The sequence below is a fragment of the Petromyzon marinus genome, chromosome 55 (assembly GCF_048934315.1).
Source record: "Petromyzon marinus isolate PM22_M1 ecotype Great Lakes invasive population chromosome 55, UKy_Petmar_22M1.pri1.0, whole genome shotgun sequence".
Lineage (NCBI taxonomy): Eukaryota > Metazoa > Chordata > Hyperoartia > Petromyzontiformes > Petromyzontidae > Petromyzon > Petromyzon marinus.
In genome coordinates, this window is record NC_133721.1 from 12,673,031 (window position 1) to 12,692,199 (window position 19,169).

A 19,169-nucleotide genomic window follows, 5' to 3' on the forward strand; every position below is an offset into this window, starting at 1 on the left:
TGAGGTGGAGGGAGACATGGTGAGGTGGAGGGTGAGGCACGGTGTGGGTGAGTGAGACCCGGTGAACAGGAGAGGGAGACCCGGTTTGTGAGGGAGACATGGTGAGGAGGAGGGAGACGCGGTGAGGTGGAGGAGGGAGGAGACGCGGTGAGGTGGAGGAGGAGGAGGAGGAGGGAGACGCGGTGTGTGAGGGAAACGGGACGTGCTTAGAATGGAGACGCAGCCCTGGCGCTGCAGATTCCGCGGGTAAAGCGCGGAGAGAGAGAGAGAGCCCCCCTCCACTCGCTCTTCACCGTCATCATCAGCATCCAACGCTTCCATCATCAGCCAATAAAGCATCAGCCATGATCAATCCACTGCTGGATGAAGGCCTCCTCCCCAAGCCGCGCTCACGATCCTGCGATGTACCGATCCGACCGCCGGCCGATGCTCTGCACAGCGATGGGCTGATGTCGTTATCGCTCCGTCTCCACGTTGGACGAGCTGCTGTAGAACGCGTTCCATTGCTTGGCTAAACATCGCCAGCCATTCCCAATGCGAAAATTTTAATAAATAAAATATTACATCTATCGGTCGGTCAGCTTAACATACTGATTCGTCATCATAATCATCATCATCATCGAACAAGTCATCATAATCAGCAGCAGCATAATCAATAATTTCTAAAAACATTTATCGAGATCCAGCATCAAATCATCGAGCTGTCTACCAGAGATCATCAACATCATCAACATAATCATGAACCGCATTATTCACTGTCATCTGATTCGGGGTTCATTATCAGTATTGTCATCAACATTATTGTTATTATCGTCATCAGTATTGTCGTCATCATTATTATCATGAACATTATCTTGGTTCTTTCGTGTAATAGTCACGTAAGAAGGGAAACAATAAAAAAATAAAAATATAAAAAACGACTTCAACACAAGCAATCATCATCAGGTGTGAAAACCATTATCAGTATGATTGCTTGTGTTGCAGTCGAAACGTTGTGACAGTTTTATTGTTTTATATTTTTATTATTTTATTGTTTCCCTTCTACGTGACTTTACCGAAAGAACCAAGAATATGAATCCCTGCAGTCACGAAAGCTTTAAATCAAAATCATTAACATTATTGTTATTATCGTCATTTATCAGTATTATCGTCATCATTATTGTCATCAACATTATTGTTATTATCGTCATTATCAGTATTGTCATCATTATTATTCAACATTATTGTTATTATCGTCATTATCAGTATTGTCATCATTATTGTCATCAACATTATTGTTTATTATAGTCATCAGTATTGTCGTCATCATTATTGTCATCAACATTATTGTTATTATCGTCATTATCAGTATTGTCGTCATCATTATTGTCATCAACATTATTGTTATTTTCGTCATTATCAGTATTGTCGTCATCATTATTGTCATCAACATTATTGTTATTATCGTCATTATCAGTATTGTCACCATTATTGTCATCAACATTATTGTTATTATCGTCATTATCAGTATTGTCGTCATCATTATTGTCATCAACATTATTGTTATTATCGTCATCAGTAATGTCGTCATCATTATTGTCATCAACATTATTGTTATTATCAGTATTGTCGTCATCATTATTGTCATCAACATTATTGTTATTATCGTCATTATCAGTATTGTCGTCATCATTATTGTCATCAACATTATTGTTATTATCGTCATCAGTAATGTCGTCATCATTATTGTCATCAACATTATTGTTATTATCAGTATTGTCGTCATCATTATTGTCATCAACATTATTGTTATTATCGTCATTATCAGTATTGTCGCCATCATTATTGTCATCAACATTATTGTTATTATCGTCATTATCAGTATTGTCGGCATCGACTGTGGAGTCGCCTGAATCCGTTCAGCTTTTTCCCGGAGCTTGGGTGAGAGGTCAAGGCCTGGGGGTGGGGGGGTAAGTTGATGGGTGAGGGGTGAGTAGTGAAGGGTGAGGGGTGAGTAGTGAGAGGTGAGGAGTTGAGGGCTGAGTAGTGAGGAGTGAGTAGTGAAGGGTGAAGGGTGAGGGGTGAGTAGTGAGGAGCGAGGAGTGAGTGGTGAAGGGTGAGGGGTGAGTAGTGAGGGGTGAGTTGTGCAGGTGGAGTAGTGAGGAGTGAGTAGTGAGGGGTGAGTAGTGAAGGGTGAGTAGTGAAGGGTAAGTAGTGAAGGGTGAGTAGTGAGGGGTGAGTAGTGAAGGGTGAGTAGTGAGGAGTGAGGGGTGGGGAGTGAGGGGTAAGTAGTGAAGGGTGAGTAGTGAGGGGTAAGGGTGAGTAGTGAGGGGTGAGTAGTGAAGGGTGAGTAGTGAGGAGTGAGTAGTGAGGGGTAAGGGGAGTAGTGAGGAGTGAGGGGTGAGTAGAGAAGGGTGAGTAGTGAAGGGTGAGTAGTGAGTAGAGGTGAGTAGTGAGGGGTGAGGAGTGAGGGGTGAGTAGTGAGGGGTAAGGGGTGAGTAGTGAGGGGTGAGTGGTGAGGGGTGAGTAGTGAGGGGTGAGCGAGGGGTGAGTAGCGAGGGGTGAGGAGCGAGGTGAGTGTGAGGGGTGAGTAGTTGAGGTAGGAGTGAGGGGTGAGTAGTGAAGGGTGAGTAGTGAAGGGTGAGTAGTGAGGGTGGTAGTGAGGGGTGAGTAGTGAGGGGGGGTGAGGGGTGAGGGGTGAGGGAGGGGTGAGGGGTGAGGAGTGGGGTGAGGAGGTGAGGGGGAGAGTGAGGGGTGAGGAGTGAGGAGTGAGGGGTGAGTAGTGAGGGTAAGGGGTGAGTAGTGAGGGGTGAGTAGCGAGGGGTGAGTAGTGAGGAGTGAGGGGTGAGTAGTGAGGGGTGAGGAATGAGGGGTGGGGAGTGAGGGGTGAGTAGTGAAGGGTGAGTAGTGAAGGGTGAGTAGTGAAGGGTGAGTAGTGAGGGGTGAGTAGTGGGGGGTGAGTAGTGAGGGGTGGGGTGTGAGGGGTGAAGAGTGAGGGGGAGAGTGAGGGGTGAGTAGTGAGGGGTGAGTAGGAGGGGTGAGTAGCGAGGGGTGGAGTAGCGAGGTGAGTAGCGAGGGGTGAGTCTAGCGAGGGGTGAGTAGTGAGGGGTGAGTGAGGGGTGAGGAGTGAGGGAGCGTGAGGAGTAGGGTGGTGAGGATGAGGGTGAGGCTGAGGGGTGAGGACGTGAGGGTGAGTAGAGTGAGGGGTGAGTAGTGAGGGGGTGAGTAGTGAGGGGTGAGTAAGTGAGGGGTGAGTAGTGAGGTTGAGGGGAAAGAGTGAGGGGTGAGTAGTGGGGGGGTGAGGGGTGAATAGTGAGGGCGTGAGTGAGGAGTGAGGGGTAGTGAGGGGTGAGAGTGAGGGGTGGAGTGAGGGGGGTGAGGGGTGAGGGGTGGGGAGTGAGGGTGAGGGGTGGGAAGTGAGTAGTGAGGGGTGAGTAGTGAGGGGGGAGAGTGAGGGGGTGAGTAGTGAGGAGTGAGGGGTCAGTAGTGAGGGGTGAGTAGTGAGGGGTGAATGCTGAGCGGTCCCTGTGGCTGTAGATGATCGGCGAACGGTGATAAAATTACGAATCCAGTGGTGAGCGGAGAGAGGGTCTAGACTATGGGGTGAGTGGTGAGGGGTGAGTGGACCCCAGCTCGGATCACCGGATTCAGGGCGCGAACTCAGCTACCCCCCCCCCCTCGGCTCACGCAGCTGATTCCTCGTGAGAGTCGCCCAGAGGCTCCTCTAACGGGGATCGAGATGGCGCAGTGAGCTAACAGATGCGAGATGGGGAGCCCTGCTGATCCCTCCTCTGCCCCCCCCTCTCCTGCATCTCATCCACGCTCAATCTGCCCCCTCCTCCCTCTCCCACGCTCGAACTCGGCTCTCGCGTTCATTCCTCCTCGTTCTCCTCCCTCTCATCTTCTCCCCAACCCCTCCCTCTATCTCATTCAAGCTCCATCTCTTGCTAGCCTCCATCCCCCCCCTCATCAACCCACCATCTCCCTGCCCCTACCACCCCCACCCCTCCCCTCCCTCCCCCTACCACCCCCACCCCTCCCCCCTCCCCTCCCCTCCCTCCCTCCCCCTACCACCCCACCCCTCTCCTACCTCCCTCCCTCCCCCAACCAGCCCCAACCCTCCCTCCCTCTACTCCCTCCATCTCATCAACGCTCCATCTCCCTCGCGCCCTTCCTCCCTCTCATTTCATCTCATCCACTCCCCCCCTCTCCCTCTCTCTCTCTCCCTAATTGGGAGGGGAGTCGCGTGGTGGTGGTGGTGGTGAGGAGGAGGATGGTGATGAATGCGGTGCACGTGAGAAGTCTCCGTCTCCTCCTCTCCGCGGCTGCTGCCGCTGCTGCCCGGGGTTATTTTGAGAGCTCTCGGTTGCTCTGGTAACCCCCCCCCCCTGCTCTCTCCGAGCTCGGGATTTTTTTATTATTCCGAGTGGAAATTTACGATCCATCCGTGCGGGGTTGCAGGGTGCGGGGGCGAGGGGGGGCATCGCTACTGGAGGGAGCAGCGGGTGGGGGGGGGGGTCTGCGGATTTTATCTCGACCCCCCCACACACACACAATCATCCACGTCACTGCGCTTCCCACCCAAACATTGGAGAAGGAGAGAGACGATCTCAGTCGGTGTGCAGGTGAGAGCCCATTCAGAGCTGCGCTCTCTTGTCAACGCTGAGCTGCGTGCAGCCAAACAGCGTAGATTTACAGGGACCCATAGACTTGCCATCGAGACCCATAGCCAATTGAGAGCGGATATCTTTTTGTTCCATGTAATACCTGGAATTAATTATGTTTGTTTACGACGCTTTGCCAATCCACCGCTGGACGAAGGACTCCCCATGTCGTATCGGTCGACCATACTTCACCATGCTGGTCGAGGGGTTTCAATAAATGCGGCAAAACCAAAAATTCCAAAACGTAACTAAGGCAACGCAGAGGATAAACGCATTTTTAAATCATTAAACATTAATATGCAACAAAACAACTCTTAAACGTTACATTTCATAATCGTCATCAGCAGCAGCAGCCATGGCCAATCCACTGTTGGATGGAGGCCTCCTTCCCAAAGCCGTCGCCGTCCTGCTCGCAATCCCGCGGCGATGCGACGACGATCCGTCCGGCCCCTTGTTCCCGCACGCGACGACCCATTTGCGCCCACCGCTCCCGCTCCAATCTTCAGCTCCGTCTCCGCGACGGACGCCTGGGTCACGTGCGCCCAGAGAAACCCCGACGTGTGTGGACCCACGGCCGCGCTCTCCCCAGCGAACCATTTTCACCCGCGTGCGTGAGCCGCGGGTAGGGACGGCCGCTCATTTTTTCGTTTCGTTTCTTTTTTTCGTCAAATCGCCGGCGTTCACGTCGGCGCGCTGCCGGGCCCCTCGAGCGCGCCGTCTAATCGGCCCTCGATCTCGCCCGCTGTGACGCGCGGATCGGAATCGCGGAACGCGGCCGACAAAGAAAATGGAGCGAAAAGATGCAAAGCGCGACAAGGGAGCGCGCGGGGGTGGCAGCGACGGAGGAGGCGCAGCGCTCGGACGCGCCGTCGGTTCAGGGACGAACGCAAATTAAGAGTCGACGTCGTCGTCACGTCGACTGTCAATGCAACAATGGGAGACGCTGCACGTCCGTCAGCTACGCCGTGTGTGGCCGTAAAAAGGAAGGGCAATAGAGCGGATGACGTTTCGGGCATTGGCCCTTCTTCTTCTTCACAGGGTTTGATAACGTGGCGAGTGTTTACTTGGTGTGTGTGTGTGTGCTCGCGTGCACCACTGGCAATAGAGCAGCAGCAGCAGCAGCAGCGTCACCAAAGCAATGGGTTGGTCAGTTTCACCCGGACCGAACTTCTCCTGGCATGTGGGTCACTGTCATTTTTGATTTGCGTGAGTTTGTGTCACTCGCAGACTAAAATACAGCGCTTACTTGCACCTGTACCTAACTTCCCATATTACACGACTCTTGACTCGTGTGTGTTACACATATATATAAAAATCGTTTATTCGCACACTCACACTCGAGTGAGTCGGAGCAGCCGATACGCCGCGGCTGCGTACATCTTTTAAAAAAATATATAAAACTATCCTTTTGCACGTCCAAGGACGGGTGTTATTGCAGTAAATGTGAAACTTGCAAGCGAAAAGCAGAGCGCGACGTAATATATTCATTGCATCCATTTGTGTGCAATTTATAAGGCCGCGGTGACACAGACTTATTTCATGTAAAGGATATAATCCCTTGTTCATCACGACGTCCTTTTTACTTCGATGTCTCAACAGCGTTACGAAGATCACGTGACGTGAGGGTTCTGCCTTTGTAGTGAGTGTTTTAAGTTGACGCTCAGGAGGGGGAGGAGGCGCCTCGCCCCCCCATGTGGAGTGACGTCACCCGCTAATTATTATTAATGACGGGGGGTTACCATTTGAAGGACGTCACTTGTTCATGATTATTAATGAGGGGGGCTGCTCGATGTGGAGTTACGTCACCGGTATTCTTTGGTTCTTTCGGTAAAGTCTCGTAGAAAAAAAGTGAAAAATAAACAAAAAAACACTAATGTAGACTGTAGCCTGGTTCTTAATTGGAGTGAGTGTACTGGCAGTCTATAATGTAGACTGTAGCCTGTTTCTTAACCTCGGTGAGTGTACTGGCAATCTATAATGTAGACTGTAGCCTGGTTCTTAATTGGAGTGAGTGTCCTGGCAGTCTATAATGTAAACTGTAGCCTGGTTTTTAACCTCGGTGAGTGTACTGGCAGTCTATAATGTAAACTGTATCCTGGTTCTTAACCTCGGTGAGTGTACTGGCAGTCTATAATGTAGACTGTAGCCTGGTTCTTAATTGGAGTGAGTGTCCTGGCAGTCTATAATGTAGACTGTAGCCTGGTTCTTAACCTCGGTGAGCTCACTGGCGGGGGGGGGGGGTTCTCCATGTGGTGTGATGTCACCCGCTCATGATTATTAATGAGGGGGGGGGTCCATGTGGAGGACGTAACCTGTTCATGATTATTAATGAGGGGGGCTGGTCGACGTTGGAGTGACGTCACGCACGGGACACAGACATTTTTGGCTTATTAGAGTAGTAATATAAATATATAGGGGAAAGGTGGTAAAGGCTACAATACATTGCCAGAAGAGGGGTCAGATAGTGATGTTCTATAAATAAAATGCAAACATTAATGTGTGTGTAGCCACAATTAAAAAAATCGAGATTAATAACAAACGAAAAAAGCATACAAACTGTGTAAAGTGCTGGTCTCCGAGTAAGAGACGTCTTACGTTTGTGAGCGTTAAACACCTCGATTGTTAGTTGTGAAACACCGTGATCTCATACTTTGTCTACCTACGTGACTTTGACGAAAGACCCAGAGTGTTAGTTGTGCGATATGCATTTCGGACCCTTGCCGTACTTTTGTCCTCCGCAATATTGACGTCTGTATTTAGTTGTTATTGCTGCTGCTGGCAGGCTCGTGCAGCACCGTGGATCTCGCCATCATCATCATCATCGTCGTCGTCGTCACCATCATCCGTGCAACAAATTAATAAAAACAATCAAGTGGAGTGCAAGCCAAGGGGTGGACGGGGAACGCGACCCAGAGGATATTCTCCGTGCGCAGCGCTCGGCGGATCGTTACGTCGCAGCACCGTGAGAGACGGCTTTGGCGGTGGGGAGGGGGGGGGGAGATCTTGATCCAACAGTGGATAGAACATCTCGAGGAGCTCGGAGAGCCCCTCTTGCGATGTGGTTCACGCGAAATCCTCGGGATGTCGTTGCGTTGATGGGCGGCCCTTCTTCACGTGGGTGTCTCGGTGTGTCAAGTTGAGCTGTGCGGGGTCAGGTGGCTCGGTGGTTCAGAGGTCAGAGCGCTGATTAAACCACGTTCTCAGGCTCGCACAATTGATGGCTCTCAGCCGCGGTCACCGATGACTCAGTGTGGAGGGGGGACGTGGTGGGGGGGGGGGGGTTAGCTTCCTGCCCTTGGTGTGGACAACTCCCGGATGGATAGCTTACCCCCTTGGCAAAGCCATCCTTGGGTTGAGGTCAGGGATCGCGAGGTTTCGGGTTGAGCGTGTGTGCGGTGCGCGTGTCTGCCCCGCCAGGAGCCAGGAGCTGCGGGGAGTTGTCAGGAGGTGTCATCTGCCACCGGATTCCACCGGGAGCCACCAGGACATGCTAGGAGCTACCGGAGATCATCGGGAGTTACCTTGATCTCGCAGGCTCCAGGTCACCACGAGTCGCCGGGGTCACCGTAAGCCGTTCGGCAACGACCAGGGGCCGCCGGGTGCTGACCCAGATGTCGCGATGTGAAGACGAGACGTGAGCCTGCGATGTGGAGGGGGAGACGCTGAGCTCGAGACGACACGGAGAGGAGAAACGCTCGTCCAGCGAGGTTGCAGACACGAGAGCGCGAGCGGCAGGCTCTGAAACGACCAGCGGGTGAGACTTCGCGTGGCGAGATGTGACGAGGATTGAAATCGTCGACACGTCTCCAGTACCTCACGGGAACTACCGGGGGTTCCCGGCCCCCCCCCCCCCACCCCACCCCCCTTGGAGTTACCCGGAAGCGGGAGCCGACCAGCGGCACGCCGAATCGGCGCCGGTGCCACGAGCAGCACCGACCCCCGCCCCGCGCATGGGGGTGGGGGCGGGCGGGCGCCTGCGCGAGCGCGCGATGGCGCGCATGGGCGCCGCCCCGCTCGCAGCAGCCTGCCTCGCCTGCCTCGCCGCTTCGTCGGCGCTGGCCGACACGCTGCACCCGGTGGTGACCACCAACTACGGCAAGCTGCGCGGCGTCAAGGTGTCGCTCAACAACGAGATCCTGGGGCCCGTGCAGCAGTTCCTCGGCGTGCCCTACGCGGCCCCGCCGGTGGGGGAGCGCCGATTCCTGCCGCCGGAACCGCCGGCGTCGTACGGGCACGTGCGCAACGCCACGGCGTTCGCGCCCGTGTGCCCGCAGAACGTGCAGGGCGTGCTGCTCGAGGTCATGCTGCCCGTGTGGTTCACGGCCAACATCGAGGTGGTGGCCGCCTACGTGCAGGAGCAGAGCGAGGACTGCCTCTACCTCAACATCTACTTGCCCACTGAGGACGGTGAGTGCCAGGCGGCGGGCGGCCCGCCGGCCGACTGACAGGACAGTGTTCTGACTCTCAACCAGACTGTGTTCTGACTCTCAACCAGACTGTGTTCTGACTCTCAACCAGACTGTGTTCTGACTCTCAACCAGACTGTGTCCTGACTCTCAACCAAACTGTGTCCTGACTCTCAACCAGACTGTGTCCTGACTCTCAACCAGACTGTGTCCTGACTCTCAACCAGACTGTGTTCTGACTCTCAACCAGACTGTGTCCTGACTCTCAACTAGACTGTGTCCTGACTCTCAACCAGACTGTGTCCTGACTCTCAACCAGACTGTCCTGACTCTCAACCAGACTGTGTTCTGACTCTCAACCAAACTGTGTCCTGACTCTCAACCAGACTGTGTCCTGCCTTTTTACTGAACTGTGTCCTGGCTGTCAACTGGACTGTGTCTGGACTTTCAATATGACAGTGTACGGACTTTTGACTGGATTGTGTACTGACTTTCAATCGGACTGTGTCCTGACGTTTGACTCAACTTTGGCCTGCCTTTCAATTGGACTGTTCCAGACTTCCAATTGGACCGTGTTCCGGACTTTCAATCGGACCATGTTCTAACATTAATTTGGACTGTGTCCGAACTTTCAATCGGACTCTGCCCTAGCTTTTAACTGTGCTGTGTCCTGCCTTCCAATTGGAGAGTGTTCTAACTTTCATTCGGACTGTGTCCAGACTTTTAACCGAACCGTGTTCTAATTATAAACTGGACTGTGTCCAGACTTTGAATCGGACTGTGTCCTGACTTTCACGGGGACGTTGCCCTGGCTTTTGACTGGATTCTGTCCTGACTTTCAATTGGACCGTGTTCTAACTTTCATTCGGACTGTGTCCAGACTTTTAACCGAACCGTGTTCTAATTATAAACTCGACTGTGTCCAGACTTTGAATCGGACTGTGTCCTGACTTTCACGGGGACGTTGCCCTGGATTTTGACTGGATTCTGTCCTGACTTTCAATTGGACCGTGTTCTAACTTTCATTCTGACTGTCCAGACTTTGAATTGGACTGTGCCCTGACTATCAACTGGACTTTGCCCTGGCTTTTGACTGGATTCTGTCCTGACTATCAATTGGACCGTGTTCTAACTTTCATTCTGACTGTCCAGACTTTAAATTGGACTGTGCTCTGACTATCAACTGGACTTTGCCCTGGCTTTCAATCGGACTGTGTCCGGACTTTTAGTCGGACTGTGTCCGGACTTTTGACTCCAGAGCATGGGACCTCCCTTGCCAGTATCAAATTATCGGAATAGGTGTTACCCTTTCTGGCAATAAAAGTGTTAAGATGTTAAAACACCAAACAGAAAGGGTAAAACCTATTTTTATATTTTGATACTGGCAAAGGAGGTCCCATGATGTAGCTGCTCGCCCCGAGCTCTCAATGCCCTAATAGTGGCATTGTCTTTGTGCTGTTCGCCGTTTGGCGTTGTCCTCTGGTCTAACACTCTTTGAGACTAGGCTCTAGGCTCTAAAGAAAGCTGTCTCTGGTGTGGACCAATCATTTTCAAAGACAATGCATCATATACTACCAGAGCATGTTTTTTTTATTTGCATGTTCACCACAAGTATATGTGGTTAATATAGACATGATTTCTTACAAAATGTTTCTGTTTGGTGTTTTAACATCTTGACACCTGTTTTATTTCCAGAAAGGGTACAACCTATTCTTATATCTACTGTTCCAGCTTTGACCAAACAATCTCCCAGCTTTCTTCCAGACTATCCTGACCTTTGAACTTCCTCCAGAGCAGTGATCCCAAATCTGTCTGGACCTGCAGGGCAATAAACCCTCTCAACACATTTTCGCGGACCACCGTGCACCCATAACATATTTTTTAAAATTAAAAACTCCTCTAAAAAATATTAATCAAAAGTCATGAAAAGCAGCCAACTTTTTCCCATTGATTCGCATTACAGGAATCATATTTTAGACTTATATAAGGCACCCGTAAATAATGGATGTCGGAGCGCCATAATGAGATGCTGCATGAGAATAATCTGGCGTCTTGTGAATACAATCGTAGCTATTGGAGCAGTTCCAAGGCGAACAGGTCGGGAGCTGCTGCCGGACAGCAAACGCGGGGACTCACAACGGCAACAGTCGTCGTCGTCGTCGTCCTCATATCTTCTCACGGCCGCTATCGAGCCCTCCCCCCCCCCCCAGTCACCATCCTCTCCTCCTGTCTGTCGGAAGCATTGCTCCCACACGCCCACTATGTACCCCCCCTCCGCCCCTGCCCGCCCCGTACCCCCCTTATTGTTACCCCCAGTCACTGTCATGCCTCTGTCGTAGGGTTTAATTTCTCATGGAATATTTTTCCTGTTGTTCCTCAAACCCATCAACTTCACCACCCTCACCGACAGTCGGGGCAATTGTGGAGAGGGGAAATATTTTCTGGAGCTCAGCTCGGGACAGCGCCAGCTAAAATTAAGCCCTGGTTAATACGGTGTGTGATGGTGTGAAAGTTGTCTTCTTCGATGCCATGGCACGGAGGTACTGGGCAAGGTCTCTCTGTTCGTGGCGAGGTTGGTGACTGAGCCAGCGGACGACTGCGGGGAGTAGCGCCCCTTGGGGAATATCTGAAATCCTGCCGGCGAATGTTGACCCATGAAGAAAACAAACATTTCTTATGTAGACCAATAGCTGGATGATGATGATGGAGATGGAGATGTCAGGCATATTTAATGACATCTGGGGTGGGGAAGCTTACAGACCGCAACTTAATTTCACGCGGCCCGTGCCTACACGAGATTCAACCACTTCCAAACGGGCCCTCGCCCAACCGATATCCATCCATCGCCGCTAAAACATTTTAGCCACGCTAACGCTGCCATTAGGGTGTTCCCTAGGCAAAACAGCAATCCGCGCCTGGAGACCCTTTTCGTTCCATTATGGGCACCGATATGAATGCAAGTATTAATTATCAATATTCATCGGGCACTGGAGGGAAATATTTTCGACATTCGAAACGGCAGTGGCGCGGCGGCGTTTGTGGAGTTACCGCCGCGCTCGGTCGCTTCTGTCACCGCGGGGTGGGGGCCCTTCACCACGTCGGGGTCGGCACGTGCGGTGTGGTCCGCGTGATGGCTGGATGATAGCAGGGTGCGTGTCTCAAGGTGGGTTGCTAGTTCACCAAAGATATTGGAAAGTCCCATTCGGGCCTTGGTAAAGAAAAGGTTCTACAACCCTGGCTCTTACTGTTATTATAACTACAACTACTACGCTTGTTTTCCCAGGAAAGCTTCACTGGGTCTCAAGGCTAGTTTTCAGGACGCTCATGCCAAAGCTTTTCGCAGTAGGGGGCACGATGCTGCTGATGCTGTGTGTCATCTCAATTGAGTGATTTGCAGGTAATTTTGCAGCATTGGGATTATTATTGTTGCTGTTGTTATGGTTATTTACCCAGGAGACCCTCACTGAGTCTCAACAATGTTTTAAACCAATAACCAGTTACATTGTGTGTGAGTGTGGGGACGGGGGGGGTGAGCCGTTGGAGGAAACCGGAGAATCCGGAGAAACCCCACGCAGTACAGGGGGACAGAATCGAAACTCCAAACAGAGAAGCTCTCGAGTTGGGAACAGAACCCAGGTACCGTCTTGCTGTGAGGCACGGGTGTCGCCGATGCGTCGCCACCCTGCCTTGTGCCCGGATGTTGAGCGTCCAGGGTTTTTGTCACTTTTCCGGAGTGCGACAAGAACACAACAAGCAACGAACACAATGAGTCATCGTCAAGATCAAATGCACCCGTGGTGGAACCGTCGATCACATCCGAACATCAATGGGTCTATACGCGCATCTCCTCCGTGAACAGGAGATTAAAGACACAAGCCACAGTCGTGTGATTGTGGCCATGCAACCCAAACTACCATAAAGTAAACCACTCGAGTCTGCGCTCCTTCAACGAAGGCTGAGGAACAGCAGAACGACACGAACTCTCTTTCTTTCCGGAGGCCCTCTCGTGGCCAACAGCAGCAGCAGCAGACCTCAACATTGACTTCTTAGCTCCTGTATAACTTGCTGCCATACGCAACAATATAACATCCACTTGGGCCCGTGATCGATCCACTGGCTGGATGAAGGGATCCGCAAGCTGTTGCCATCTCGCACGGTCCTGCAGTGTAATGACCCGTGCACAACAGGCCAATTTCATTCGCTCCATCTCCGTTGTTCCGTTGTTCTGCTACTCCTCCGTTAGTGTCGACCGTGCCGGCCATCGTCCCTTCTCGCGACGACGCACGCATGTGCGTTGAACTTATTTCACACCGTACGTAGCCAACTGTGCCAGTGGGAGGTGCGAAATGGCGGTATGGAACGCCAGCGGGTGGGTGGCCAACACAGCGCTTAAGCCGTCTTTCTCTCCCCAATGTTTAAACACCGCACCAGGCACTCGTTTGAGGCCGAGTAGACCTAGGGGAGCCCAGGACGGGTTCAGATAATCGTCCCCACCCAGCCCCTGCCCGAGCTCAGCGTACAAACTTCGGTGGTTGCAGTGAATGCCGCTGTCTCTTAGCTTGCGGTGTTCTGCGAGCCACGTGTCCCCGTCGTTCCATCTCTCGGTGGAATTCCAAGCATGCACCCCTCCATTCTTCTTTGCGCTCCTTTTTGTTCCAATTTTCTTTGACAATGCCCACGTTTTCCCATCCCGTGCTTCGCAAATCATACCGCGATGTTCCATCAATCATAACCTCACCCCCCCCTCCCCCCACTGCCGCCCATCCTCCCTTCCCCCCACCACCATCATCATTCACCCCGTCCTTCTCAGAAATTGGCGTTAAGCCAATCCCAGGCGTCATCGTCTTTGGCCGGCGGTTGTGCCAAACCAAAGCCCGCAGCCCCTTTTCCCCGGTGTGGAGCTGCGGGTGGTTGGCACGGGCGCCGGCACAAGGAATGATGTGGGGACCTCCCTGCCCTGTTCCATTTCAACGCCCCACCCCCCGTCCCCCCGGTTGGTAGCTCAGGACCCAGGCCCTTCCAGCCAATGGGCGCCGGTGCAGTTGCACCGTCTGCACACTCGGTAGCTACATCACTCGGTCCTGTCGTGGGGTGCCAGTCTATTCGGCCGTCTGCTTGCCGAGAGGATTCTAAGTTAGTATGCATGTCCTCGACTCCATGGGTGCTTAATCAATATACTTCATGTTCGTATATGGCTCCGGTGCTAGTGTGTGGGGTCTCTTTGCAAGGACAGTTTTTACGGGTCTCTGTGTAAGTCATTGGCTCATATACGTGAGTCTGTGTTTTGAGTCTACGGGTCTCTGTGTGAATCTATGTCTCTTTGTAAACCTGTGGGTCTCGGTGGTGTCGTACGCTCGACCATGGGCCCTGGCTCAAGGAATGAATTAATTTGCCCTTTCCCTGGACAATTTCTCCTCTCTTCGTAGCCTGGCGCTTCGGCTCCTCCGGCCCGTGGCGCCCTCCGGCCCGTGGGTCCAGGCGCAGTTGCACTGCCTGCACACCCCCTTTAGCAGCGCGACTTGATTTTCGAGCTGATATTTGGTTCACCGCTGTTATCATCATCATTATTATTGTCACGAATCCGCCCCTCGCCACCTTGAGCCACTTAGGTCCCCAAGCCTTTTTCTTGGTTCTCTTACACACCAGGTGCCCCCGTCGCTCGCGAGCGCTCCCGGCCTCTGCAAGCGGCGGGAGACACGGGGGAATCAGGGGACCCGCCCCGGTCCCGCGGGGTGATCGGAGAGACGTACGCAAAAAAAAACGAAACAATATATTGCGAGGTCGACCCCGCGCGTCGCTCCGATAGCCAGGAAAAAATGATCTCGCCCAACGAGGCGATTTGCGGCGGAGCAGCTTGCGCACCGCGCCGCGAAGCCCCGGGCCACTTGGATTTGGTTCCGAGCCACGGCAAACATCGGAGGCGGGTTGTTTTTGTAAACGTCCGTGACCCACGCCCGTCGTGCCAATGGCAGCGACGTCGCCCGACGCCGCGTGGCACCCACCTCTTGGTGTGGAGTGACGTCATAGGCGTTTGACGCATCTTCCTGTGACGTCGCACTTTAGGGGGTCTGAAACAAAAGCAAAAAAAAAATCGGATCGTCCAAAAAATGTTCGCGCTTTGGGCGAAATTTTTGGTACCTATCACACGCCGGTGTGAGTCGACTGGTAGGTCGTGGGCACGCCACCGCCATTAACGGGCGCATTATAGCGGAAGCTTATTCCCCGCGGGCTCCCAACCGCTTGTCCTCGCGCTGTAGTTAACACGGTTCTGGCCGCGAGTCGTATTTTTAGCTGCTGGGGACAGTCCTGGGCTCCAGCGCAATTAACAGCCCTCGTCGCTCCCGACTCGTGCGTACAGACCGCTGCCACCCACCAACTTGTGCCATCACGTTGTCCGTGCAGGAGGCAGGCCAATCACAGTGAAGCTGCTGCCACGAGACCCCCCCCCCCCCCATCTGTCTGCCCCCCCCCTCCCCCCCCAGTAAGAATTGAACGATCCAACACCACCCAGCACCCCAACATCTCCTCCAAACTCTTTGTCAATTCGATTAATTCCCACGATTCAGGGCAACGAATCGATTTTTACATGTTCATCTCTACGATGTTGTTAGAACCCACTTGCAACTGAACTAGATTGAAAAGTAACGTTGGTGTATATAATTAGCACGCATCGGTAATTATTTGGCATTATTAATATCCATTATTGCACCTGTTAAGCTGGCAAAAATTCACTGGGTGTCAAGACTCTCTTCCTGCCAAGTTAGTCAGTCGGGGGCGATGCTTCTGCTGCTGTGCACGATCCCAGTTGAGTAATTTGCAGGGAATTTATCTGCATTCGTTTGTTTTGGCCAATACCAGTTGCATCGTGTGTGTGTGTGTTTAGCTATAACACCGGAGAGCCCAGAGTATACCCACGCAGAACAGGGCGAGAGAGAGAGAGAACGTCCAGACTCCACAGAGAACGACGCCCGAGTCGGGAATCGAACCCAGGACCCTCAAGCCGCGAGGTGCTGGCGTCACCGCTGTGCTGCCACCCTCATGTTATTCTTAGATGCGCTGTTGCACACGAGTCTCTGTGATCGAGGAGGGAAGAGTTGTCGCAGAGGTCACAGATTTGAACGAAGTCCGTGAAACGTTAAGAGAGTTGCTTTATAAATGCACGTGATTAAATGCGCCTCTTTAGTTTTCATTACAAAACGCCGAACGTTGTGGGCTGAATACAGCGTATGATTAAAGGCTTCGTGAGTGATACAGGGGGCAGGGATTATCGGCGTAAGGCACTACCACTAGTGCGCACACGCAGATGCATAATAATAATCCTACCATATATTCCTATAATCCTATACAAACCAACCACAACCGCACACGCCACCGCAGCATCATGAGGATCATATAAATGCAGCGAGATGGATGTGACGTGTCAACATTATTTCCCACAAAAGCTCGAATTAAGCAGTGGGTGTTGGGGGTGGGGGTAACTGCGGGATCCGGGCAGTGCAGGGCCCACGATCAATGCCCAATTACCCCTCCGTGCCTGCCCTCCAGGCCATGATGATGAACGCCGATGCATTCAGCCCAGGGATTAATTTCTCACCGAATCGTTTCCGAGTCGCCGGAAGACTGGAGCAGGCACGTGACCAGCAATGACAGTCATCGCGATGGGATATTCTGGACGTGGTGCGTCTGTCAAGGAAATATTTTCAGGGCGCCTCACCCAGACACGGCTGGAATGAATCCTCGCTGGCAAGCGGCGGTGGTGGGCTACTGCTGCGCACTGCACTTTCTTCAAATAACGAGTGCATTAGGTATTCTCGCCCGGAGTCGTTCCCTGGGGTACACTGCGAATCGGGGCGGCCGCCCCAGGCCCCGCGCTTCGATGTCACAGTGTCACATGTCATACTCCCGGTTTAGTTTGAAAGCCTCGGGGAGTGGGGGGGGCCCACATAGTGGGTGAGATGCCCTGGGACCTCCACCCCAAGGAGGGCCCTGTTCACGCTACTCCTATCGTGGCGAGGCGAAGGGGGGGGGGGGGGGGCTGCGGTATTTCACAGTCGGCAGCGGTTTGGCAAAAGGGGGGGGCGGACGTTGCCGAGTCATTTCTGGGAACCCTTTTTTTTTTACAAGTTCGGCAAAAGTTGGGAACCGTGACGCCAGGGCACGCGCGCGTTTCGAACAACATCGCCGGGGATCTTGGACGTCCGCCGTGAAGCAGACGGCGCGTGCCGACGGTTAGCGCGCCGAGCAGTATTGACCAGGGTGGCCGCGGCGGATGTAAACCCGGCGAACCTCTGCACCCGTCTAAATGACCAATTCCTTTTTTTGATGGTTGCCTCTCTTTTTTTAATCTTTGCAAACGTAACTTTTTTTTCTTCCTCTGCAGATCCTGCGGGAAGACATGTTTGGGTATTTTTCTAACATTCCGGAGCGGTTTCTTGGTGGTGGTGGATTTTTTTCGTCTTTCTTTCGGGGGGGGGGGGGGGCGGGAAGAACAAACGTGTTTCTACCGATTCTCTCTCTTTTTTTGACACCCACTAATCAACATTAAAACACTAAAGACGTCAGGCGCTGTCAAGTCGATGGTCTCAGCTCGAGCTCAAAAAAAAAAAAACACGATCCCGTGTTTAAGATCTGTTCGCCCGCACAATTTTGGCTGAAGTCCACCGCTGAGGAATTTTAAAAAATACCGGTTCGACCGTCAAGTGACGAAACCTTGGCTGCTGTTATGCGGTGGGAAGGTCGGGAAAGTGCCACGCGCTCCCTCTTCCTACCGTGTGCGTGCGGACCCGAGCGTCTCGCTCAAAGGAGACGGGAATCTCGGAGGTGGCTCTGCGATATCCACTTCTGTGTGTTGCCCGTTGCTCAAACACCGAAGGAGGCCGGCACGCCGCACGCACTTTTTTTGCGAGTGTCCCGAGCGGATTTCCCTTCATCACCTCGCGACTGGAAAAAAAATTGTAACAAAAAGAGAAAGAGAATCTTTTTTTGGGGGGAATTTTGAACGCATTTTTCCCCCCCCCCTCCTCCTCCTCCTGTCTTGTCTCCGCCCCCCGCTCCATGCCCGCAGGAAGTGCCGCTAGGAAGCGAGCTGATGGCTCGGCCGCTAGTACCGGCGAGGAACAGCAAGGTACTTCTCTCCTCAATTTTTTTTGTGAGCTCGCCACTTTTTTAATTTGAACTTTTTGTTCTCCCCCTCCCCTTCGCCCACGGGGGGGGAGGGGGGCCCTTTCACCGCCGGCAGCACCCCCCCCCCCCCCTCCACCACGCTGCGTGTGAACTCACGGAGGCGGGGGCCCCCCCGGGTTGGGGAAGGAGCGACGGATGGGTTTGACGCGAGCGAAGCGTCGATGGTCGCCTGGGTTTCGCGGAATTCCGACGAGAGGTCCGCGTAATTGGCGTCCATCGTGGGAGAGTCCCGCTGGCGATGTCGTTTGGGGTTGTCCCCTCGTCTCACTCTGTGGCTTGCGAGTTGGAAACTCATGTCGGTTGATAAGAGGGGTCCTCCTGTTGGTTGATGTTCCGAGTGTCCTGTTGATTGATGAGGTTCTGAGTGTCCTATTGGTTGATGCGGTGGGTATCCTGTTGATGGATGTACTGAGTGTCCTATTGGTTGATGCTGTAGGTATCCTGTTTATTAATGTACCGAGTGTCCTCCACGCCCTCTCCTGCCTCTTCCCTCGTGATTATGCCGCAACTCCACCCACCTTCCCTCCCATATGTTGGGGGAGCAGTGGCAGATTGCTCAGTGGGAGGTCGCTCACTTTTCCCTTGCTCCCCCCACCCCTCAGCCATCCGTGCTGTTTGCTCCCCGTCCCAGTTAAAGTCCAATCCGAATACCTTCCTCTCCTCTTCTGCCTATGACCGATTCCCTCCTTCCCTCCTTCTCTGTCTCTATAAATAAACATTCCCACGCCTCCGTTTCTCTCTCCCCGTGCGGTCATCAGGGGGCACAGACACTGTGGGCGCCGTGGGTGTTCGGACACCCCCGAACGCTCAGAGAGACGGCCCCACCCCCCCCTCCCCCCACAACGTTTAGAACAAAACTCCAGGCACCTTTGACCCTTTGTCCGCTCAACAAGGCGACACAAACGGCGTCCGCGCTGGCGACGGAAGCGCTGGGATC

At 53.0% G+C, this 19,169-nt stretch overlaps 1 protein-coding gene across 7 annotated transcripts in view; it reads left to right on the forward strand.

Annotated features, from left to right (window-relative positions):
• The window catches only part of LOC116954567 (neuroligin-3-like), a 33,663-nt gene that overhangs the window by 4,338 nt on the left and 10,156 nt on the right, over positions 1 to 19,169 (forward strand). For 2 of the 7 annotated variants that reach the window (XM_032975181.2, XM_032975186.2), the window contains exons 2-3: positions 8,061 to 9,050; positions 18,114 to 18,173. In XM_032975181.2, coding sequence (XP_032831072.1) covers positions 8,594 to 9,050; positions 18,114 to 18,173 — 517 coding nt within the window. In that variant the 5' untranslated portion in view covers positions 8,061 to 8,593. Of the gene's footprint in view, positions 1 to 4,507; positions 4,605 to 8,060; positions 9,051 to 18,113; positions 18,174 to 19,169 lie in introns of those variants that run through there. The other 5 variants (XM_032975187.2, XM_032975188.2, XM_032975184.2 and 2 more) reach the window with 4 other exon arrangements.